The 26276-nt window shown below is 43.3% G+C and overlaps 1 protein-coding gene across 2 annotated transcripts in view; it reads right to left on the reverse strand.

The window, feature by feature from the left end:
* Nucleotides 1-19115: 19115 nt before the first annotated feature.
* Nucleotides 19116-26276, reverse strand: part of SPPL2B (signal peptide peptidase like 2B) — a 28726-nt gene continuing 21565 nt past the window's right edge. Inside the window, exons 12-15 of one of the 2 annotated variants that reach the window (XM_071577883.1) lie at nt 25579-25678; nt 24657-24734; nt 22276-22436; nt 19116-21273 (exon numbers count right to left, since the gene is read on the reverse strand). In XM_071577883.1, coding sequence (XP_071433984.1) covers nt 20986-21273; nt 22276-22436; nt 24657-24734; nt 25579-25678 — 627 coding nt within the window. In that variant the 3' untranslated portion in view covers nt 19116-20985. Of the gene's footprint in view, nt 21274-22207; nt 22437-24656; nt 24735-25578; nt 25679-26276 lie in introns of both variants that reach the window. The other variant, XM_071577884.1, reaches the window with a different exon arrangement.

Genomic DNA, 26276 nt, shown 5'->3' on the forward strand with positions numbered 1-26276 from the left:
CAAATGTGATCTCAAAAAAACAACAGTTATCTTGCTTTTTTCTTTTTTGTCTGCAGTCTTGCAGTACAAGCCAGCCTGCAGCTGGCCTTTACTTGCATATCATCAACTCAGTATGAGTAGGAATGAAATAGCCTGGGATATCCATTATGATTCCATCAGTCATTCAGACAGGTTAGTTTTTGCAACAAGGCTGATGAGACAAGGAGGGGCACTGATTTCCGGTGGCCCTAAAATGTATTAAATTACTGGATGATGACACACAACCCTTCCCCTCAGACTGGCATGATAAAGTCTTTCTTAGACAATTTCTTTGTAGGAGTGGAAATCCACAAAAATCCAACCTTCTTGGCCAAAGTTCCAGAGATCCTCAGCTTCAGAGTGCATTCTTTGAGGACTCAGTCTCAAGCTGCTGGGAAACTTTGGATTTACAAGTGACACCAGAAGCAACTTGGCAAGGCACAATCATCTCTCAAATTTACTCCGCCTTGATATTGACAGAACCAAGAGCATAAAACCCATTTAACTCTTCCTTCCTCAGCTGCAAAATGTGTCCTGCCAAAGGACAATTCCCCTGGTCACTTCCTACCCTCTCAGAAGGTGCTGTGAGAGGTTGGGCTGCCACAGCAGCAATTCACTACTGCTGCAAATCAGGCTGTGACTTCGGGGAAGCTGAAGAGGAACAGCCTTTTCTAATGTAAATGCATCCAGCAATGAAAGGAAGAGGGGGAGAAAGGGACTCAGGACACAGGGCGAAGCAGCTCCCTGTTTCAGAAGAGCTTTTTCAGTGTTTTCCAAGAGGCGTCAGCAGCTCTTTAAACTGAAGCTTTTAGATAAGAGATTTTAAAAGGTCACTTCTTTGTGAGGCAACAGACAGAGAGAAAGGGGAGAGGAAGGGAGAATCTGTCCAAGATGCCTCTTTTTTTCTAACAGACCTCCAAATACTCTTTTTCAGCTGTCACTGAGCCTGGCACAGACAGGCACAGTGGCCCCTGGGTTCCACTAACAATATCTCGTTTGACAATTCAGCTCTGGCTAAGAGGAGATAGGTAGGGAACATTTTTTCTAGTGGTTATTGTGACCTGAATACATACAGATGAGGGATCCCTCCTCCACTCTTTCACTGCGTTTCGAAGGCACTGTCTCTCTTGCAGTGCACTGAATGTGGGAACTCAGAAATCTAGTCCAGGTAACACTAACCAGTGCAACAGTGGTCTGAGCATCAGTAGACCTCAAAGGTAGGACAGCTGCATCTGAGAAAAAAATTAACATCACAGACAAAATTGGCTCTTGCTGGGTGCTTTTTTGACAATCCAATCTTGGCTGCATATAAAAGTCATATTGCAATAAAAGGTACATGGAACCCTAGAGAGAAGTTTATATAGTGTTAGCAGAGGCATTTCAACTTGAAAAATAGATTATTTATTTAGAGAGCCTTCTACTTCCCAAAACAATCAAAACTTGTCTTTTTTTTCTCCCTTTTAGCACAATCCAAGTTCTTTTGGTGTGAGTGGTGTCATGTAAATGGAAAGATCATTTGGCAAGAACAAAATAGAAACTGTCATTTTTTAACTGAAAATAATAAGGACGATCTATAAATGCAGAATGGGGATCTGTAGCAAGGAGCTGTACATAGGGAAAAAACATGGTTGCATAAAATCAGATGAGCAAATGGTAAACTTTTTTTGATGGGGCAGAAATTAGGAGAGTATTAACAGAGGAGCATGAGTTTCCAGGAGGAATGTTCAGAAGAAAAAGCACTTTTATGATTTTTTTGTTAGCTTATAAATTGTGAGTGGTTATAAAATATGATGCCCCTGCCCTGACATCAGGGGGTGAGAAACTCTGACCTAAGAGAGTCCTCTGGGTCCTGTCTCAGCAAGGTGTCTTTTCACTGCCCCATTTTAGCAGAGAAGGCACATCTGATACACTGCAGAGAGTCACAAGAGCTGTTCTGTGACTGCTTCCATCTTCAGCTGTCCCTGAGAATCCCCCACGCTGCTTGGGGGTGGCAGCCCAGGGTTTGTTTTCTCCACGGAGAAAACAAAGGGGAGTCTAAATTTTGCTTTAGAGCAGCCTTGAATCGTTCCATAGGATTTCCTTGGAAGATGTATTTTATTTCTCAGCTAGTTCAGATAGGTAAATTGCAAAATATAAAGTGATATTGTAGAAATATTCATTTATCCAATTAGCCAAACTATCACTGACACCCACTCTTCTCACCACAGCAGACGAGTAGCACATGTGTGTGTGTGTGTGTGAGCACACACGAGTGTTTCAGAGCCTGCCTGTGCAGTGTGTGGAGGGCACACCATGTGCAGGAGCAATGAGGGAACAAAGCAGGGCCACAGGAGGGGCACCCCAGTTGTCTGCCCATGACCTGGGCACAGATCCAGCCTCGCCATGGCAAGTGACTCTGTTTCACTCAGGTGTCCCCGTGCCATGCAGACCTGTAGGACTGGTCCAGAGCACACAGCTGTTCAGCACAAATTGTGCTGGTTCCTGTTTTCAGGTAGAAACTGGCTTCTTGCAAAATGCAACAGCTCCCGAGGCTGAAGCATGATGGTGGTGTCCCAACACCGTGCTTGTGGCTGCCCAGCAAAAGGGCTGGTTTTCTTCATTTGCCTCCACATTCTCTTCCACTACTCAGTACTTCTTGTCCTTCACCTTACTGTGTCTTCCCCTTCATGTCTGCCCTCCTGAGGCCTTTCCTTCTGCCTTTGAGCACTCTCCAGACATCAGTCTCTCACCCTTCAGAACAGCAGTACTCACACTCCTGTCTTGCACTGCACTGCCTCAGGTTCCCTCCTGCTCTTCTTTAGGTTCTCCCATTCCTGGTCTGCCAGCCCCTGCCAACAACAGCCCTTGACCACGGGGATATGAGCTGAGCCCCCTCTCTGAGCTGCTGGCCAGAGGAAAGAAAAACAGGAAAGAAATAGTGGTACCCATGTCTTCAAAAGTCAACTTCATTTACAGATAACGAATGTGAGGAAACCCCAATGTCCCCCAATGGCTAGTCTGGGCTGCTCTGTGGTCTTTGTGCTTCATTTCTGTGTTTCCAGCATGCTGAGATGGTTCTCTCACACATTGTGATTATAAAGGGCAGCAAATAAGCTGCAACCATTTGAATAACCAAGTGTTAATAAAAACATATGCTTTATCCCATGATGGGGCAGTGTGGTTCTCAGTACAGCACTACTGTGTCTGCTGAGCCTTCAGGCACAAGGGTTGTAAAACTGTCTCATGGTCCAAGGTCATGCCTGTAAGTCCTCACTCAGGCAGAGCCTTTGCAAGGTGATGGCACAGGTATGAAAAATACATGACTTGCTTGAAGCAGACCACAAGCCCAGCAGCAGATCTACCTGCAGCCTCAGCAAGTAATAAGCCTGTAGCCAAAGGCAAGTGAAGGCTACTGGTTTTAACACCAAGATAAGACTTGTGGCAGTTCAGAGGAGGAATACAGCAGAGGCAACATATTTCTCCAGAAGGAGGTAGCACAAAATGAGTAAGTAGACTCCAACATGCCTCTCTTGGTGGGTTCAAAATCACAGGCCCCAGAACAACAAACCACATCTGTGTCATCAAACCATGAGCTTAAGAAGGAGAGAGAAGATGGTCATTTGCTGTAAGTGAAAGCAGAAGCATGACCTGAGCAGGAGAGAGATGTGGGTGTGCAAACAGGTCTGCTGGCAGAGCATGGCTGTGGGAATAGCCAGCCCCAAATATCTCCGTTAAAATGGGGTCAAGCCTTGTAGTTTTTTCCTAGCATTTGGGAATTTAGTTATATAGAAACGGGGCTCACTCATGGCAGCAGCTACTGAGAGAAGGTAGGAGACTTTCCTAGGGCAGTGGATTTATAATCAGTGATATCTGTTGGGCAGTGCGAGGACATGTCAGTGTGGAGAGGCCAAGAACTCTGTGCCAGCTGCCTTATGGCTCAAGGGCAGCCCAGAGCCATTCTGTGCATGGGGCTCCAAACAAGGGAGCACTGGAATTTATTCCAACACTGTTGTTTCCTGGGGAGCCCATATGTCTTCCCTTAAACCTTCTGATGAGATGATGTTATGCCATGAAAAAAGGAGCTGAACAGATACAGGACACAGCTATCAGCATCAGAGACAAAGCATCCCCATGACCAGCAGGCACAGGTTTGGCTAACATGGCCTTTTTGATTCATGTGACATGAACATCACTGGCCACCACACTGATTCCTTTTGCTGTAACCCATCTCCAGCTTCTGTTATGAACATGTAGAACTGTACATATCCCCATCTCTGTAGGAAAACATTTAGAGGGGGCTGTATTGCATTTGAAAGGCTACACCCAACTTTCAAGCAGAAAGAAACACTGTCACCTAAGAGGCTGCAGACTCCAGATTAAGGACACTTTTTATTACTGAGGTGAGTAAAGAGCCCCCAGACTGTGTGTGAGCAAATCTGAAAGTCCCTGCTCACCTGCTGCACCCTTCTCGGAGGTGCCTCCGGTTCAGCAGTAGTCCTGCTCTCAGCAAGCCCAAAGACACTGTGTTGGCCTTGTTTATTGTCCCTCTTGGTCTGCAAATGTCTCTCAATTTACAAGTAAGAAGATCCTTTCCCTGCCTGCCAGCTCAGCAGTCTCAGCTGGGGCATGACAGACAGGCTGAGCTCCCCAGTGCTCCTATTATCACTGGTAACAAAGGCTCTAACATCACTTCCACCCTGGAGAAAGTCGGCCCTGAGCTCTCCCTTTGGTAAGAGAGTATTGGGCAGATTTGTACCTACAATTAATTCTTAAACTTTTAGCCACGGATTACACAAAATAAAGGCACACCTCCTGCCTGACTATGCTGTACAGACAGTCAATACTGAACACACATGGGGAGTACACAGTGAGCCAGGAAGCCTATGTTTGTCTGGCTACTTTCCACAATAGGGGAGCTGTATAACTGAGTATTTTTCAGCTCTTGAACATCCAGGAAAAACTCCCATGTTGAACTCATGACATTTCCTTTAGTGACATCCACTAGCCTTCCTTGAACACTCTCTGGCCCTGTGCAAAGGCTGTGGGAGAAATCTTGGTCCCAGTAAAGTCAGTGGACATACTGGGACCAGAGGTTCTTGGAGGAACAGGGGCTAAAGTCTAATGTCTTCATTTTGCAGATAATCCCATTTTATTCTTTCTTACCAGCTGAGATAAACTAGAAGCAATGTGTAAATTACATTTTTATCTAGGTTCAGCTGTTATTACAGGTTGACAGGTATGCATCAGTCTTCATGGGCACAAAAGCCCTGAGCTACTCTGAAACCAGTCATCTGCAATGCATGTTCCCTCAGGGGGAGAGTTCACAGAGAGAAACCAGCCAGTGATGAAAGATATCAGGTCAAGCAATGAACTCACAGCACCCGAGTCAATGGGATTTTTGTCATTAACTTCAGAGGCTGCAGAATGAAACTCTACACGTATCAGTACAGGACAGTGTCACCTGCTAAACTCCAGTGCTGAGGCTGTGTGACCCTGGAGGGCTTTGGGTGGCCCCTCCTGTCTGAGGAGACCATCCCCAAGCAGAGGCTGCAGGGTGTTGGCACACACGGATGGCCCAAGTGCTGCACTGGCCTGGGTTGCCTTGCTTGGCACCTCACCCACAGGGACCTCCCTTGAGCAGGACTCAGGGGGCTGTGCTGGTGTTCTTTGCAGGCCACCTTGGCTGGCAGGCCAGTGGGTGCAAAGCAGTGTGACTCTCAAGCCCTTTCCTTCAGCTATGGGAACAAAACATCATCCAGCTGCACAAACATTCATTTGAGCTCAAATGATGGTGCTATTGCCAGCCCATGGAGGTTGCTGTAAGAGGTCAAAGCTGCTCACTGCCACAGCTGGTTCATTTGTCTGTGTCCTATAATGATAATGTTGTTTATTTCAACCTTTAACTCTGCATTACTGCTAAAGCTGCACTTTTTGTTTCCCATGAACCATGAACTTTCTTTCTAGAATATTTCATCATTTGTTATAGCTTTTAAATAGTAGAGACCATTCTCTGCATTTGGTTTCCAAAGTGTTAAAGAAACCAAGGTGTTTCTTCTTAACCAGTACCTTCAGAGAGAGTGTCTGCAGGTCACTTTCCACCAAGGTTCATCTCTGGGGTTGCACATGCATTGGCTGAGGCCATGCTGGTTTACCGGTAAAGGATGAAATGTGCTGCAGAAAAACACAACTGGCAGAAGGGCTCAAATTCCACACACATTCAGTGGGAGCCCATTTCTGTGGCCAGTGGGTTCCTTTGGTCCCAGGAGCAGAAGAAATCCCCCCTACTCATTTGTGCAAAGTGCTCCCAAACATGAATCATGTTAGAATTACAAGAAATTGCAAAACACTAAAAATCACTTCGGCATCACATAAGGAAAATTACTTAGCCATAAGCACAGAAGTTGTTTCTATTACTTTCAGTAAAAGGTGAGCTGAACTGTTTTCCCCACAGGCAGTAAATTCACGTACAGGCCGTTTCCTCAGAACCAGCAAAATCAAGAGGGATTTCGCCAAGCACTGGGGAAAATCCAGCAGGGAGAAAGTTTCAAACTCCTGCTTGTGTGGAAATCTCCGGGTGCATGCAGCAAACCTGCTGGAGAAGCAAGGAGGAGGAGAAGAACAAGAAGGACGAGGAGGAGGAGGGCTGTCCGCGCCCCAGTGCCCGGACAGGAGGCATCGCGGTGGGTGCGCTGGGACCGCGGGGCGAGGAGCACCCACGGGTGGGTGCAGCTGTCGGGGAAGGTGCAGGTTTTTCTCTTCCCATCCGAGCCAAGAAAGCTCGGCACCCTGCAGGGAATGGAAGGAGCCCCTAAGAAGGAGCAGGGACTCACCTGCTTGGCTTCTCCCGTTGCCGCCGGGTGCTTTCCCCGGCAGCCTCTCCCCAAACGGAGCCGCCCCGAGCGCACCGCGCCGGGCCCGCGGGGCGCCGGAGGGGCCGGGGGGAGGCACGGGGGGCGTTCGCGGCGGGGCTTAAAGGCACAGGCTGAGAGGCAGGGGCGGCTCACCCTGAAGAGCTGGTTTGTTGCTTCACCGCACTTTGGGCTTAAGCTCTCCCCCCGCGCCCGCTCCCCGCTGCCTGCGCGGGGAACTGCAGGAGTGATGCCCCCGCTCCTGCCCTTCCCCAGCCACGGGACATTCCTGCAGTTCGCTGTGCAACTCCCATCCCCTTCAGCAGCTACACCTTTCACCTGCACGGCAGGAGGGAAATTCGCTGCCCGAAGTGGGTGCAATGCCGGCAGCACTGAATTCACCCCTTCTCCCCTCCCCAGAACTTGTCAGCACCCACCACCCCGAAGGCAGTGAGTTAAACCCCTGCACACAGAAACTGTGAAGGGAGCACTGTTACTAAAAGCTACTAATTTCCTCAGTCAGACATCCACAGCCAGCACAGTTCATACTCTATTTACCATCACAACAGTCTCTATGTGAGGAGGGCAGCCCCTCACAGGGACAGGCAGGGATTGTTCAGCATCACACACTCCCACAGCAGAGGCCAAAACTGGACATGGTTCCTCGTGCTGAAGTTTGTGTTTCAGCCTGCAACTGTTCCTTCTGCCATCTTGAAAAGATGAAAAATACATGAAAAACTGAGAACTTGTTTTGCTTTAATCTGAATTTTTGCTTGCTGCTTGACACAGACTCACACAATTGCCACTTCTGACCCTGAGGAGCTTCAACATTAACATCAGACTTCAGCAGTTTATGTGTTTAATGACAAAGCAATGAAAGAACATAGGATTTTTAAGTTATAACATTTTCATAGAGGTTTCTCCGAAGTTGGTTTTGATTGGAGCATATCCTTTCATTCCTAACATCTCTCCAGATTGAGCAACAACCACTGAAACCTGATTTAGGTTTCCTCCTAAGCACCAATAATGAAGATTTGGCTGGTAAAATTTCTTCCTGCAGGTTCAATGAAGCAGGAAAATACAGCTCTATCTGAATCTGGACACACTTGGCTGTAAGTGAGCCAGTGAACACACAAGCAGCTCCTGTCCTTTCTGACAGACTGTGTGTACCACATGATTATCCTCATGAAAATGCTGAGAGAGGGACTGACATCCTTCAGCAGATAAAGAGGCTGCACTTATCTTTATGGGAATGGGGAAGAAAAAACCACTTGATCAAACCCCAACAGCAAGAAGGGGAGAAGGGGGAGAAGGGCTGCAATATGAGAAGAAACCAGCAAAATCTAGTGGTGCATTAAAGGTTGAATAGGTAAGAAATTAGGAGCAGCAGTCTCTGCATTTCAGCTGAGGGGCCAAGCATAAAGTTAGGTGAGAAGACAAGTCACCATGGATGTGATCACTGGCCACCAAACTTGCAAGACTCAAAAAGGACAGTTGGGACCATCTTGCTCATCACAGGTTTGGTACATACATTGTCACAGTGAACAGGTAAAATGAACAGTGCACTAAAGCAACATAATACTGGAAATTCAACAGAACAGTTGGTGAGGTGTTATGATGCACCAGGAGGATTTAAACACCTTTAACAGTATTTAGCTGGTTTGCTACATTTCATGTTGGAGTGCTGGAAAACAGTTTGCATGGGATACAGAATTATTTCCATGATCAAGAAAATGTCCAACGTGCAAAGTACACAGCAAGGAGAACTTTACATGAATTTATTTCAAAGACCATTTGCTTCATTCTCCTTTCCAGGAAAACCCTTTTTACTGAGGGCATGTTAAAAACGAAGGTGAGGTTAAATGGTTGTGTCTCCTGATTCTTTTCCTGTAATACAACAACAAAGAAATGGATTACAGATGGAAACCAGCTTATGAAAATCAATCAGAAATGAAGAGTTATTTTATCATCAAAACTGCATCCTGAGGGAGAGGGACTTTGGACAAGGACTTGGAGTGACAGGACAAGGGGGAATGTCTTCCCACTGACACAGGGCAGAGTTAGGTGGGATATTGGGAAGAAATTCTTCCTGTGAGGGTGGGCAGGCCCTGGCACAGGTTGGGCAGAGCAGCTGTGGCTGCCCCATCCCTGGAAGTGTCCAAGGCCAGGTTGGTCAGGGTTTGGAGCAACTTGGGCTAGTGCCAGGTGTCCCTGCCCATGGCAGGGGGTGGAACAAGATGGACTTTAAGGTCCTCTCCAACCTAAACCATTTTGGGATTCTATGAATAGAACTGTTGCCCTAATCACTGTAGGTGCTGTGGATACTTTTCCCTGCTTTGCAGTGCTCCTGACTGTGGCTGACATGACCATAACAAGGTAACAGAGTGCAGGTGATAGGCCAAAGAAACCTCCTGAAGGTGAACAAGACTGAAAAATTCTTCCTCTGGAATGTATTAACCCTACACCACAAAGTGCATGCAGTCCCTTAATATTCTCTGCCTATACCAGTCCATTCCCACATTGGAAAGCAAACAAACCCAGAAAGCGGCACCAGGCCAAGCCTTGCTGCTCAAATGGTGTTTCCCTGTATCCTCCAGGAAAAAGAGGACTTTCCCTTCCCCACACAGAGGAAAACACAGAGCAGTTGAATGGCTGGGCTAGATGGCTGTGCACTGGCAGAGGATGGAGACATACATGACCATAACGAGGTCAAAACACCATAAGAATATGTTCATGCATACCTGGGATGCTTTCCCAAAGGATCTAGATGTTTTTATGGAAAACTCTTATGCAATGAACTAGTGACAGCCATCCTGATCTGATGTATCAACCCAAAAATAAGATATGGCAGGAGATTCCTGCGTCTGCTCCACTGCAGTTAACCAGTTAGGCAGAAGTGAAAAAAAAGTAGTCCTTTAAAAACACAAGGGAAGAATCTTCTGGGCTAGAGCCACTGGCTGTAGTTTTGGACTTGCTCGGGAGCAGCTGCTGAGAGCAGAGTGGCTCTCAGGAGTTACTGGAGACACATAGCACACTTCTTCACAGAGCTGCATCTCTTTCCAAGGAACTCTTCTAACTGAGAATAGTAGGCAGAGGTGATCTAGAGGGTCAAATCTCTTTTGCAGGTGATGGTGAAGAGCATGGACGTGGAGACTGACAAACTGTGAATATGAGAATTGTATCTAAACAGAAAACCAGAGATCAAAATTCAAAATATTGTATTTGCCTGAATGAAGTTCCCACAAAAAGATAAATACAAAGACTCATACCTAATGTTATGCTCAAAGGCAGAGCCTTGCATTTTCACTCATCATCACTATTTTTCTGTTCAAGTAACTTTTTTCTACCTCCTATTACACGACAGCACAAGGCCCATGAATACTGGAATCTGGGCTGCTGTCGTTCATGATGGTGAGTGAGAAGCTCTCTCTTATTTTCTTTGTATGATACACAACCTTCATTCTCTTCTAAAACTGAAAAACAAATTAAAAAAAGAGAATAAAATTGTTTGGGATATGTGGCAGAAGCTCTGGAACTTGTAACAAATCGAGCAAGTCTTTTAGTTGTGCTGTGGCTGGGGGTTGAGGTTGGCCCCGTGTGCACAGCAGAGTCCCCTGGTGGTCCAGGAACTCCCCACTCAGTCACCTGCACAGGTGAGACAATGATCTGCTTTGAAACTCTGGCAACTGACTGAAGATCTTTACCAAAAACCCTTTCAGCAATTGGCATGAAGTTCTCCAAGTGGGAATTTCAGTGTGCTCTGAAACCAACCCTCAGGCAGCACCGTGCCCAGAGCACTCCCGGTGCTCCCCTGAGCCATCAGCCTGGATGCGGAATGCGGGGAATCCAGACTTTCTTTCCACAGCTGCCTCAGGGGTCTTGCTGCCAAACTCAGAAAGGTGTACAGAGAGGAGACACTTGTAGATAATCATCACAAACTGTTCCTGCAGACACGGAAGGATCGTGTCGGACAGATCTTTAGCAAATGGGCAAGGTAGTGGGAGTGGCTCGGAATGTCAGGAATGTCGTTAAGATCTTCACTAGTGATGGATGGTGCACCTGCGAGTGTTTAACAGACCAGTGGTTCTGTCGACCTCCTGCTGTTTGAATGGTTTCATTCCCCACTGGAGCATTACTCAGTGCCAAGACCCATGATTTGGGTTGTTTTTTTGTTTTTTTTTTTTTTAAAAAGCAGTGGAAAAACCTGCCCCCCAAAAAATACTAAACCAAACCTAAAAAACCAAAACCCAACAAAACCTCAAACCCACAAAACCCCTAAAAATAAATGCTCTGTTCTTGTGTGTGGAACACATACAGGAATAACCAGGTACAGGAATATACAGAGGTCACAGAACTTTGGTCCAGCATATCCAGCATACAGGTGTAGGTTTAAATCTAGAACACCTGGCGCTGTTTCAAGTAATACAGTTTGAGGTTTAGAATACATTAGGATGAGCTTTGTGGCCAGACTGTATCTTAATATTTACTGCCCTTTATTTAACACCAAACTAGGCTTTCTGGTTTTGAACCCTCCTTGTCTGAATGGAAGCAGCTGTCTCCAGGTTCCCCAGTGACAGAAAGGCTGTCTTGCTGCAACTGCCTTTTTTTTTGTTGTTTTTTAAGAGCCAAATAACACAAGAAATTTCTCAATTTCTGTCTTCCCAGCTGTATTGCCTGTCTAAAAGTGAAATGCAGGGCATACTGAACAGAAACACAGAGTGGACTTGGACTTGCACCTGTTCTCAGGTTGTGTCAGTCCTGGATACACCTGTGACTTGTCTTGTAATTCAGAAGATACTTAGAATTTTTTAGAAAGAGGGACTGTTAGTAACCACCTTCCTCCCCAAGCAACAGCACTACACCATGCAAGAGTAGTCAAACCCAATTTATCAGTACAATTTATCAGCCATCACATGGCTTTAAACAGCTGGTGAGGCCCTGGCACAGGTTTCCCAGAGCAGCTGTGGCTGCCCCTGGAAGTGTCCAAGGCCAAGTTGGAGGGGGCTTGGAGCAACCTGGGCTGGTGGGAGGTGTCCCTACCATGGAATGAGATGAGCTTTAAGGTCCCTTCCAACCCAAACCAGTCAGGGAGCTTGTGATACATCAGGGTTATAAAGCCAGGGAAAGAGATTACCAGTGTAGGGATATCAAACACTATTTCTGTATTGGGCAAATTTAAAGAATTTCACATGGAATCCACCTCACAGTGTGCACTGCAGTCTTTAAATCCCAAAAGACATTTTATCACTTCTTGGTGCAAACAATAAAAAAATGTATTTCAAATTTAAATGTGACACAAAAAAGCAAAACTCAGTTCAAAAATTAAGTATCTTTATTTGACAGTTTTAGAAAAATTTTACAGTTTTAAACTAAAACAGACTAAAGGAAATTCCAGTGTTTTTTAAAAATCAAAACAGAGAGAAAAAACAAACCCACCACAACTTCAATGGACCAGTCATTTTCAAGTTTGTTTTCTTTCATCATATCTGCATATGCCTGGAGTAGGTTTCATTAATCCACGGAAAATTCACTCTGCAGAAACTCTTGGGATATTTCTCATCTCTTGTCCTTAGATTCTGTCATTGCCCCATTAATTTTGAAAGAGGATTTTTCCCACATCACATCACAGAAGGAAGAAGCAAATCTACATTTGGTCACTGGAAATGCCATGTATTACAATGTATTTACAGATATAAAAATATATATATTATGATATGCTGTGCAATTGGTTACAAGGCTGTAATTCAGTCAGAGGGAGGGCTGGTATCAAAACCATGAAGGTTCACACAGACATAGGGCGGGAAAAAGCCACCCAGGGAGAAATGAAACTCTGATGCACATGTTACAGTAAGAACTACAGTTCTGGAAAAACAGAAACGTTTACCAAGAGTGTCTTTTACGACGTGGAAATAACTTTTCTTTTTCCCTTGGCCTTTGCAATGGCTCTCCTATTGTTAGCATAGGAAGGGATCAGTATGGTGACACCGTCAGCTCTTCATTATCATTTTCAAACAATAACAGCAGAAAAAAATCTTACTTGTACCATAAGATACTTATATAATAGAAAAACATCACAGAATTACTGATTTATCTGTCCTTGTAGATATCATGCACAATTTTGCAAGTCTTCACCTAGAAAGTGCTCCACCTTCCCCAGCCTGTGTGAGGGGAGAGCGACAGCCCAGCAACCGGTGAGTTACAGCCACGGACTGGTCCACATGGTGTGTGGGACTGACTGAGGAGGGAAAGGAAATCCAGGATAAAACCCAGGGAATGATATTCATTTCATCTGCATCCCTGACCACATCCTTACAGCAAACTAAATCTCCTCATTCTTTATGCACTTTCCAGCTTGTTTGTTTGAAAATAGTAGCCCCTGTGCAGGAAAAATACTCAAACTAAGTTTTCACACAAATATTTTTTTTTAAATGTTATTAAGGGGCCAAACTGCATAAAAGATCACAAAACAGCAAATAAGTATCTATCATAGGTTGGATCACAAGAAAATCTTGCCTTCAGCACCTGAAATGAGCTTAAAGTTTATCCCTCATGCACAAATGCAGAGTTCAACAGATGTATTTGGAAGCACTAAAATCAACAACCTTTAGTTTGCACTCTTGGAACAGCAGCCTGCATACTATTACTTGAACACCATGACAAAGCCCTTCCACAGACACCAGACATTTAAGATTGTTCTACTGATAATGTTACCTCCCAAGAATCAACTTCCTTACTAAAAGGAGCTACTGTCAAGCATCCAAGAGAGGAGCATTAAGTGAATGGGGCGTACTCTCATCTCTTACATCCTCTTTATACTGCTCGAAATTTTTGCCTCCAGTCTCCTACTTGATCCACACCCAAAGCACCTCTGATTCAATTTCAGTACAGCAGAGGTCACAGGGGGCTCGTGGATTTGCCAGGGTGTTATCAGACCCCAGGTCCTCCAGCCCTGAAGGAACATGGTCAGCAATGAGATCATCCATGGGCAGAGCTGTAAATCCAGATTTTATTTTTAACAGTTAAGTTTTGCTTTCATGTGCTGCTAGGCTGAACATACCAGAGCTCATACCTCTGTCAGTGACTTCTAGGTCAAACAGGTTTAGTGTGTTTAGTGCCAGGCTGGGCACTGCTGCACTTTTCAGACAGCACCAGGAGGGCATTAGACACAGAGATTTCTCCTTGCTCTCCCACAGGCTGTGCTGGCTCTATGAAAGTCTGAGACTCAAAAGGTTGCTGGAGAGGACAAGTGGCAAAGCATGAGTGGAAGACAAGTGGGCAAAGTGTTCACCCCAGCACACGCAGACCTTTCCCACTAAAAAGGGGCACCAGGGAATCAGCCTGACTCCCACATGGGTCTGCTGCCAGCTGAGGGGCTGCTGCAACATCTGGGATACACAGTTTTTGAAACCTCCATCGTCAACTATGAAAAAACCATATTATGACCCAAACCAGGTTGAACTGCACCATGTGGGGGTTTTTGGTCAAACTAAACCTGAACCAGTGTTTTGAAGCTTTTGTTCAATGTGAATAGAACAACTTCAGTCAGAACACAATACTAAAATCCTGTCCAGGTTTCTTGCTGTGGAGTGCATGTCAAGGACTGTGCTCCTCCCCACACATCACCAGCTTCCCACCATGCCAGAGTTCAAAGCTTGGATCCATAATGGAGGAGTGGCAGCTTTGTGGAACTTTCATGACTATGTATACACATTGCAGATGAAAGGAGCTATTTCTATCCTTTACAAACCTCTGGCTTAAGGAAAAGGTTATTATATTGGAAACATCAGCTAGGACTCCTGTGTACAAGCCAACCCCAAGGGTCTGGGCTCCGAGAAGTCCTGCTGGACTTGCTGCTCCAACTGAACAGGGTGTTGCAGCTCATGCAGAGGTGTCGTGGTCTCAGGGCTGGAGATCTTTCAGCAGCCCTTGACTATGAGGTGTTGGTTGTCTGCTACTGCAGGGCTCCCTACCAGCCCACATCACCAAAATATACAGGAGGTATGATAGAATCACAAAATGGTTTGGGTTGGAAGGGATCTTAAAGATCATCTCATTCCAACCTCATACCACAGACAGTGATTCCACTTACTACATCAGGTTGCTCAGGGCCCCACCCTTGAACTTCCAGGGATGGGGCATGAGCTGGTGATGAGCTGGTTTACTTTGAGACTATCTCTGCATATTTTCAGCTAATCAGTGTTTATATTAAACACCCAAGGTCAGTTCACAACACACACACCTGTGTGTCAGCAGCTCTCAACCAAAAAATTCCAGTTTGCAGATTATCTCAGAATTTCTCAGAGATGAACACCTGGATGGAGTTTGCCATCGAGAGCTAGACTTGCATGCAGAAAAAATTATGAGGAGCTTGATAAACTGTAATCCATCTTCAGCTAAGGAAGGTGGCTCCCAATTATTGTAGGAAAATGTGCCCCTGTAGCTCTTGGCTGCTGGACTCACCAAGAGCTTCTGGGAAAACAGAACCCAGCCCCAGTTACTGCATCACATCAAGTTAAGTCCTCTACTAGTTCCTGAAATTGTGGATGACTGTGTACAGTATATTAGTTCCCAATTAAAGAAAATCCAATTTAAACATATTATTTATCACTAATGTACAGATGGCAAAATGTCATCTTTACTCCACATAACTTGAATATTTACCTGCAAAATTGGAAAAGGTGAAACCCTCATAGTAGAGCACGTCATTGATAAATACAGAAGATACAGAGGATCAATGAAGAGACAGTTCTCTTAGGCCAGTGGCCATAGGAAGCTTCTGGTAGCACACAAAGCTGTCTTGCTCTGAAACGTTTTGGGGTGCCAAAAGCAATTCAACAAATTAAACATACATTAAAAAGAAGGGGAAGGGAGGAAAGGGGAAGGGAGGAAAGGGGAAGGGAGGAAAGGGGAAGGGAGGAAAGGGGAAGGGAGGAAAGGGGAAGGGAGGAAAGGGGAAGGGAGGAAAGGGGAAGGGAGGAAAGGGGAAGGGAGGAAAGGGGAAGGGAGGAAAGGGGAAGGGAGGAAAGGGGAAGGAAAGGGGAAGGGGAAAGGGAAGGGGAAAGGGAAGGGGAAAGGGAAGGGGAAAGGGAAGGGGAAAGGGAAGGGAGGAAGGAGCCCTGCAGCTATTTAACGTGTGCTTTTTTGAGGTAGTTTTCCCCAGAGGATTTATCACCTTAATTAGCAAAAAAAAACAAGTCTGTATCACAGACCTGAATGGTCAGTCACAGACTGCAGAACTCCCTGCCAGCACTGATGAGATATAAACTGAGCACTCAGCGATAAAGTTTGTGCTATAAAGGTGTTAAATCCCAGGAGGCCTAACCCTCAGACTACACCTGGGCAGGTGGGCCAGGGCTTGCTGGCTGGTCCCAAGGGCCAGTGGCATCACAAGACTGTCCCTGTGGTTCTGTTCCCTGCTCCTGAACAGGAGCAGCTCGTGCACCGGGCACGGCTCTGCCCTGCTGCGGCTGCCGGCGCTCCCACAGCCAAGCCCTTCACCTGTCAGACATTCCCAGATATTCTACACCAGCACGAAAACTCCCTTACTGTAATTGAAGTCTATTAATTCCAATGTCATCCCTACTTGAAAATGACAAATTGTTTTTCCAATTTGCAGCAGCATTTCAGAATTTGCATATTTATTATACATGCCCTTGGCTCTTCTCTTTGGAGTAAACTCTTCCACTGCCATTCTTGTTCAGTGCCCCCTTATGCTTTTTGAGCCATTTTCCGTTTTTTCTTATCCTTTTCCTCTCCACCTTACCCAGCACCACTGGCACAGAACCTAAACTGAAAAGCTGTTAGTGCAGCTCTGTTCTTCATATCCTGCCCCAGTTGGGAAAACACAGGCAAAATTAAAATACCTAAAGGTTCATTGTTCCTTGTTGCTGATGTTTTCTGGACCTCTGCCATAGCTCCTGTCCTCACCTGCCTGAAGACACAGCCCTCACAGAGATTCCCTTTTAAACCATCAGAAATTGTATTTGTCATGGAAAATGGCAGCACCTCTGCAGGCTTTGGGTGAATATTTCAATCTGCTGGTATGTCTGTATTTCACACTTGTGCCAGGCACTGATACACATAGTGCTGCTGAGCCAGCTCACCCACCCAAATCTACTACAAATAACACACCAACCAATGAAACCATGTACAAAATAGTTTTGTTCACTGACAGTCAATGAAGCTGCCCTCAAGAACAAGTTATTACAGGGCTTTTTGTCCAATGCAGCCTGTGTAGTGAAAGAAAGCAGCAACCATGGGGATAAAGACAAGAACTGCAGGATCTTGCATTAAAACAGCTGCATGTGAGATTTACCTTCAAGGCAACACTGTTCCCAAACACCCAATACAGGCCTTTTTGAAGAGCTGCAGGTAAGTTCTTCCAGAGGGAGGTTAATTCATTAATATGTGCAGCCACATTCTGCAAGCTCACCAAGCTGTTATTTCAGCACAGGGTGCTGCTGTCTGAGCTCTGTCTGGCTCTGCAGCCAATGCCACTTCCCAGCAGACTCAGAAGTCACACCAGGCACTACCATGATTGTCCCAGTCCCAGTTAGAGCAATGAGTGGGGGATGGAAAGACCAAAGCTGAACCACAGAAATGTACGTGGCTGAAAAACACTGTCAAGACTTGCAAGACATTCTTAACAAAAGCCATACTGAGGGGTCCTGGAAGGAAAGAGTCTTCTGAAGGAAATGCTTAACTGATTATCTGAGACCAAGACATCATGGAAAACATTCAAGAAATTTGGAAACCAACAGTTTTCTAATCAAAGATTTTATGAAACATGTTAAACCTTTCAGGAAACAGGCTCTGCTGCAGATTTTCTTTTGCATGGCCCCTGCCCAAGTTTTGACAAAACATTAAATATTTTCACAAGTGTAATTCTTATGTATGTGGATGTGCTTTCTTTACTGCCACTGGTAAAACCAGAATATATATTTGAATCTATTTTTTCTGTTTCTTTTTTTTTATATATTTAATTTGAAATGATCTTCATTTGTGACAACAAAAAACAAAATCTGTAAAACTGAAAGAGGGTTTGGGATACTTCTCCCTTATTTGTTACTCTGAGTAAAACCTTTCAGGTTCCATTCTACCTCCAGCTGCATTTGTGCAACCCTTCAGGAGAACACAATACAAAACAAGCCTGAGGAAGGAACCCAACCCTACCTACTGTGATCCAAAGAGCTGACGTTTTTCATTAGAGGATTATTTTACTGGGGTTGGTTGTTACTGGGATTTGTTTGTTTGTATTTTTTTAATAAAAGAAATGCTTCCCCTGAACACATACAAGTCTCAGGAACAGAGAATTTCTAGGCAAGTAAGTAAAGGCTTAGTATGTGAAAGATACACAACAGGCCCATCAACATGAACATTACTTTGATTACTTTAAATATTTAAACTCTAGTTTGGTGGGGATGTATATGCAATCAGCCACATTAAACTCATACCCACATTTGCCTGTACAACATCAATTTTTAAATTAAGCTGATCAGGGAGGTTTTTGATAGATAAAAAAGTACAGCCTTGTTTTTTGATGGAAGTGATTGAACTGCCCAGGGCCAGGGACTGAACAGACACAGCCTGGAGCACCAGGGGCACCTGATTTGTACAGTACTGGGATAGTCAGAGTGTAAATTGTTGCCACTTCACATGCTTTCACTGGAGATGCTGCACTGAATGGATATTTGGGGTTTTTTCCTCCATTCCTTGTAGTTTGGGAGAAAAAAAAGTCACACTTAAAAATAGATGGCAAGCCCCAGAAAGCTGAGGTGGGGCAGGTGCTCCCACAGACCTGTCCAAACCCAACGGGAGCAACACGACCGTGAAACGCCCTCGAGTTCTGTGTGATCAGTTCTTCCAACTGAACTGAGCTATAAACAATCCAAGAAATAAACTATTTCCTAGTCACACAGAAGAACAAGTGCTGAAATACACTTTCAAGTAGAAGATAAAACAATGCTCATTATCAGACAGCTCCTGGCTTTTAAGTATGTAAAAAGCCACTCAAAACATTTTGACTGAGAGACAATCAAGGCCAACAATGACAGAATTTTAGTCAGTCTCCAGCTTTTCTTGCTATTTGTCAAGTTCATTATTTAAATACAAGACTGTTTTCTTAATTTAATATACATACTTACACAATGTCTTAAATTAAGGCATAATCCAGCTGACAGAAGTTTTCAGTAAAATGCCTCTGTTGCTTTTTATTAGTAATAATTGGTTCAGATTACTGCTGGCCAAAGTAACAGTCCATTAAAGAGGAGATTGAAAACCAGATCTCTTTAATTCTATCTTCCATTAGGGCAATTTGTAAACTAAATGTAGACTCAGCAAAGCCTTCCAAAAACTCAGTGGATCATCCAACCAGACAAGGCTCGAGGCTTTAGGCAGGACCTGGTGAAACTCTGAAGCCACAGTGTGGTTTTACAGAAAGCCACTCACATTCTACAAAAGCTACCACTGCCCATGGAAGGTGACCATCCCAAGAGCACAGGGCAAACTTTTGGAAGACAGCCAAAAAAACAATGGCTGATATTTAACATGACAGACACGAAAAGAGAGCCCTTGAACTGCAACTCAACAAGCCAATGGGAGACTCAATTTCACAGCAATGCCTCTGATTGCATCACTGTGACAATACTTTTGTAAATCACAATTTTTTGGTTCTCAAATACTCTGAAGAGCATTTCTTCCATGTAATCTGAAATCTTAGAGGATCCTACAATACTTCAATTTTCTATTTCAGTTTTCATGTGAAGTGTTTGAGGCTTTCTGGAATTGCAGTTTAAGTGTAGAACAGACATGTCTGATATAGACAAACATACTTACATGGAATGAGTAATATGCAAATAACATCATCCTTCTATGTACAAAAGCTGATGCATAAAAGACTCAATCATGTCATACAAGAAAACACACAATTTCAGGAATATAAAGACCAGCTGCACCCCAAAATTTGTAAATTCACAAACGTAGTCCTTCACAATGTCAGGTAGCAAGAGAGGCAAAATAACAGGTGAGATCCCAGGCTCATTCCAGAACCTGACAGGTCATGCTTTGGCCACATTTGGGACAAAGACAAAACATGACTTAGGCAGCTGGTAAGTTACTGAGCAGCCAGTAGCTGTAAATCACAACAGTCTGTAGCACCATATGTGCTCCCGTGGGAATGAAAAAACAAGTTTTCTTCGGAATTAGAAATCACGATTATATTCCTTGAATGAACAACAAAGAGAAGCTCAAAGCCCCAAACACATGAACTTTTACTGCTTTAACATTTTCCCAATGAAAATACTGCCTTGTTAATGTAGTGCTACTACCTATTTTCTTACTTATTTGGCTTGTATTTTGTTTCTAAAACATTCTTAATATGCATTTTCTTCCAGGCAGCATTCCAACCCTGTTTATTATCAGAGACAGCCCTTAGAGTTCACATGAATGCCCAGAAAGCTCCCTGGACCTCTACTCATCCTGCCTTTTAATTTAGACTAGTAGCCAACTCAGGAACCTACCAGTAAAAACAAAGACCAAAGTTAAGAGATGCATTTAATGCACCACAGTAGTAGAAATCCTTTCAGAGTTAATGGTAATTTAACCATTCTCTGCATTTCCTGAATGTCAGTTTGTACTAAAGCATTCCCTTATACCAATGGCTTTGACAAGTCAGGAGAAATAGTAAAAGGTGACAATAGGGAAAGTGCTAAAAAATTAAAAAAAAAGACCATGTTTCTCTCAACTAAGGATTGTAGCAAACTTGTTCAGTGCTTTTCCTCCATGGTAACCACCATGCTAAAGCAGCAAAACAGCCACACAAGCAGAGAGTACTGGGTAAATAAAGATTCTTAATGCTACCCTGGTATAATGCAAATGGAACAAATGGTCAAAGGCATTCACTAACAAAGTGATCATTGAAATCCATACATCAGAACTCCTGGAGAGCACCATATTTCAGAAAGATGTTTGAAGTGTGTAGCTGTACCGAAGCTGGAGGCAGAACATTCCTTGTTGGATTTGATGATCAGACTCCCAGTAAGGTTCCCCAATGAATGCAAACCCTACTAAACCAGTCCTAAATACATACTGGTTTTATATGGATATGTTTCTGAGGGAAAGTAAGGAGTTCTTATCACATCACTTATTCCCGCTGGCTTTGCTCTGCATTTAGGCATTTGCTTTCAAGGTTGTCCTTATTCTGAGCAGTTGGTTCCTCACTCTGTGCAACAGAGATTTCTGACTGGTCTGTCTTTGTGCTGGTGTCAGCCATCTCCTCTTCAGCCGAGGTGGGGCCACGCAGCTCCTTCATGTGCAGGGTGGGATTGGTCACCTGCTCTGTGTCTTGGTGAGAGGTTGGTACGTTGCTGTCTTTGGGAAGCTCAGGGCAGTTGACAGGAGCTATCACAACAGGAGGCTGAGGTAGGTCTTTCTGCAAATGGGAGATCACAGTCAGAATGATGGAAAGCAAGAACTATCATGTCCAGTTACCAGAAGTGATGGCCATACAAGGTGCAGATTAAAGGTCCATTATCTCTGTTATCATTTTCCAGTAGTAGACACATGCACAGAGTTATCCTTTCTTTGTGTTTCAGAGGACACTGGCGGGGGGAAGGGTGTTCCCTCCAGAAAAGTATTTGCTTTCTGCCTGATTGTTCCTCACCAGTTTCAGGTGTGTTCTGCTCATTAGGCAGCAACAGGCAAACAGTGCTTGGCCCTTGGCCACCCCGGTTCTGTCCACCTTTACTATCAGTGTACAAGAACTGGCAACTTTTCCATAAAATTTCAGATGGTTTCAAATATTTCTCTAACAATTAAATTCAGTTCTCTAGAGGAAACTTGTGAAGGTTATCACAAATAGTTAAATAACAAAGTAAAGCTCTCTGAGGGGAAGCTCTAGTTTAATAGATTTGTCCTTCAAGTAATTAGTCAAAAACTAAAATCATGCATCATGATATGAATTATTCCTTCCTGAATTAAGTTAATTTCACTTGCAGCACAGTGAAGCAAATGATAATTTACTATATTGAACTACATTTCTCCCTTCATAAACAATAGGCTATGAAAAAATATGAAGAAAATATTTTTAAGGATATTTTTTTATAGTATTAAAATCCATTGTATTTTATGTAACATTACTATTACTGATACTTTCAACAGAGATCAAACAAGTAGAATTATGGCAGAATCAAGAAGGATAGACAAGGTCTACTTTACTTTTCACCAGCCAGATTTAAATGGCCATAAACATCATAAAACCCAGAAAACTTTGCTGAGGCAAAACAAAAAGTATGTAAAAAAGCAAACAATCGAGCAAACCCAAAATCTTTGTGTTTTTTTTATAATACTGCAATATTTTACTCAACTTTAATTCTAGTTAGGTTTTTATAATATTAGTATTTCCTGAAGACACTCATATCAAACTGGTATTCACCGCAAAGCCGCTGCCCGTCCAGAACATGGCAAGCTCCCTTCTCCAAAGGGCCACTGCAAAGCTGGTGAGGAGAGTACAGGGCACCAAGTAGAGGAGAGCAGGCTGGCCCATCTGCATCAGTGCCAAGGCAACAAAGGTCACAAGAAGGCCTATGCCATATGCTGCAAGAAAACAAACCCAGCAAAAACCAGTTATTGAGATACAGCTTTGCTCAAGCACAGCTAAATAATTAGCTGGAGGAGCATTGTCACAGCAGCTTTTTTCAAGTAATATGTAAACCAAACTCCAGGATTTTTTCTGGCTTCTTTAGAGAGAAGCATTATTTACAGAATGCAAACTTGGAATACTACAGTCTTTCTATTGATAACAACATGTTGTGAGTGTAGTGGGATTGGCCTAGTCATACTGTGCAATTAAATCATTACCTTAGCAAAAATAAACAAATGACACATTGTATTTATGAATTCAGTAGACCACTATAATGTGCTTCTTTTTTGGGTTGGCTTTGGCTCTTTCTTACTATCCTGTGACACTGCTAAAATAAAAAAACCAGCAAGCTGTATGTCATAATTTTTTACTACTTTCTATTTAATTCCTGCATAAATGTGGCAAACTTTATTTAGCAGAACAGAAGCACCTTGGATCTCATACTGTAGCCATTTTCGAGACAATGAAGGTAATCCAACTGATTTTTATTCAGAAAACAGGTGAAGAAAGACACTGAGGGGCTGCAGAGTGTCCAGAGAAGGGCAACGGAGCTGGAGAAGAGTGTGGAGCACAACCCTGGTGAGGAGCAGCTGAAGGAGCTGGGGGGGCTCAGCAGGGACCTTCTCACTGTCTGCAACTCTCTAATAGGAGGAAGGAGCTGGGAGGGGTCGGGCTCTGCCCCAGAGAACAAGTGAAAGGATGAGAGGAAATGGCCTCAAGCTGTGCCAGGGGAGGTTTAGGTTGGATGTTGACCAGAACTTCCTCCCCAAAAGGGTTGTGCAGCCCTGGCACAGCTGCCCAGGGATTTAGAAGCTGCCCAGGGATTTAGAAGCACCTGGTGACATGGTTACTGGTGGCCTTGGCAGTGCTGGGTGAACAGCTGCACTTGATGATCTTAGAAGGCTTTTCCAATCTAAATGATTCTGTGATTAGAATACTCAAGAACTCTTTAGTTCCTGAAAATGGTTTTTCTCAGAGCACATTGTGTTATTATTCAGAGTTCCTTATATCTAGTTAAAATATTTCTTATGGTGACTTCAGTCCATTGCCTCACATCCTTTCTGCACACCTGTAAGAAAAGTCTCTCTGTCCTCTCTGCAGCCTCCCATTAGGCAGTTGTGCAACAGCAACAGAATATCTTCTTTTCTTTTTCTGCCTTCTCTGCTTTTACAACCATGTGTTCCAGCCCTCTGCAATCATGGTGGTCTCCAATGGGTTTACTCCAGCATGTTAATGTCTATCTGGCACCAGGGATCCTGGTTAAGACTAAGTCTTAAATGACAAATTGAGAGTAACAATAATTTCTCTCATAACTGATGACACCATCTTGCTAACTGAGCTCTGTGTTGTTCATTTCCAGTGCTGCAACATCACACTGCTGACTCTTTATCAATACATTTTCTATCATTTTCTGCAAATGCATTTTGAAAATATCAGGTAAGACAACAGTTTTGTTTAAGCATATATGAGAGGAAATTACTTGGAACATTGAAATAAAAGCATCTCTCTAACCCTGCCAGAAGACTCCATGAACTTTAGTATTTTTTCAAAAGAATTTCTAAAACAGTTGTTCATGAAAGTTTTTCACGACATTAACTGTAGGCAGGGCAAGTCTTTGCTGGCAAATGTTTGGTGCAAGAAAGCCAGGAGGAACCTGTCAGATCCTATTCATCAGTTTTATTTATGTCCATGGCATGAAACAGTAGATTCTACAAACTAAGGAAGATAACTAATGTACAGGCATCATAATACAATTCCCTGCATCATAGGTCATGGATTTTTAGAACACACAAGAAATTAAGAACAAGTCAAAGGACGATAGTGCTGAACCTGAATTCTCAGGCACAATAAATTCAAAGATTCATGAATCAAAAAGCCATGATGAGTAGAGCTGAGCACATGTAAATATAGTGTAGATGCAAAGGTTCTAGCAAGATCCTTGGCAACCATGGTAACAAGAAGGTCCCCTGACATATGACAGACAAAACAGCTCAGGAAAGTCACATCAACTAACTTTGGTGATGGGAGATCCAGCCTTGAAAACACTTTGCTAAAATATTTTTGTTTAATAATAAAAGGAGAAGTATAAAACTCCCAAACTATGAGACTGATGACATGCTTTCAGGGGAACAACTCCTGTAGATCTTGTGTTCAGGTGCCACTGTGATACATACCTATTGTGCAGGCTACAAAATAGACTCTGGAGGACTGCACTTGAATATCAAATCTGTGGCAATAGGCTACCAGTAAGCCTGGGAAAGGAAAGAACAGTTACAGGATGCTTTCAACCTAGTCACACACTGAGGTACACAAAATCATCAAACCAGCTAGGAACTTTCAGGATTTTTTTCCCCCTTGGAAACCAGTGTTTAAACACCAGGATAGCATCACTCAGGAGACTGCACAACTTATAAATCAGTTACAGGATAGTACAAGTCCAGTTCAACATATGAACTCCAACAGTAAAATGACCAGCTTCAAATACATATATTATAGATACAAAACATCATCAATCCTTACTAAACAGTTGTAAAAATGCAGTGTTTGAAACAAGAGTAAGTTCACCATATTTCCCAAAATACAAGAAAATAAACAATTTATTTCTCAGAGGAAATCTGAAAGCCAGAAGGTGCATACTTGTTTTCACCTGCAGTGATGCCAAGGTGTTCTTCCACACACCAAAATCAAATTAGAGAGAAGGTGTGGTAGAAACACTGGGTGCAATATTACCAACAAAATTAGGAAGGCCTGAGTGGTCAGAAGTGTGTACACAAATCTTGTGCAAATGGACAAATTATTTCCTCTATCACCACACTATTAAAGATGTTTTTAGTATAAAACCAGTTGCTAAATCAACTCATGTGATTTCTCTACATTTCTTGACATCATTGCATGTGAAGCTGAACCATAAAATAATGTGTATTTACCTTCTTACTGAGGAGAATAGTGCAGGAAAAAAAAAGAAGCTATACTTACAAATCTATCAGGTTTATAACAGTCAAATCAAACTTCCCACTTGAAGCAGAAATATAAGAGTAATAAACTCATATGACAGAAAACTTCAATAAGTAAAATTGTTAACATGCTAAACAATACCTGGAACTAAAATGTCTCCAAATCCCAGGAGAGAAAAAGGCCTGTCACACAGAGCCAATGGTGAGGAATTCAGTCGTGGAACCTTCAGGACCATTGGGAGCTTGGAATGAGAGACATATGTCTGATGAAAAGCCATTTTCTCTATATAGTGGCACTGCCTTCCAGAACTTATTTCTGTTGTACTCAAACTGCAGGTTTCACATACAGCAAATGTATCTATTTTTTACATTTACGTTACATACAGTATTACTGACATCTAACAAAATGTATTGAAGATAGGAGTGATGAAATACACTACATTAATTTCAAGTTCTCACATGAAATGGGGTATCAACTCTACTTTAACTGCAGGAATGTAAAATCTTTACATAAGCTGCTACGTGCATAAGAAATAACCATTTATACAGTCTGTTCATCTGGTTGCAATAGAAGTCTCAAAAGAGCTAAGACATGGATCATTTTTTAAAAAGCAAATTTTTCAAATCTTCAAGTCTTTTCAAAGACTTTCCCCACCTTCCAGTGTTCCTATTTTTCACACAATTTGCAAAGTTGAGGCACAGCATGCCAAGGTTCATTGCAAACCTGTATCCCTTTATTACAGTACATTAAACAAACAATTTTTTTTCTTATATTACTGCCAAAATAATCTTATCTACTCATGTTTTCATTACTGTTTAATACGATTCATTCTGTGCATA

The sequence above is a fragment of the Pithys albifrons genome, chromosome 27 (genome assembly GCF_047495875.1).
Source record: "Pithys albifrons albifrons isolate INPA30051 chromosome 27, PitAlb_v1, whole genome shotgun sequence".
NCBI classification, from domain to species: Eukaryota; Metazoa; Chordata; class Aves; order Passeriformes; family Thamnophilidae; genus Pithys; species Pithys albifrons.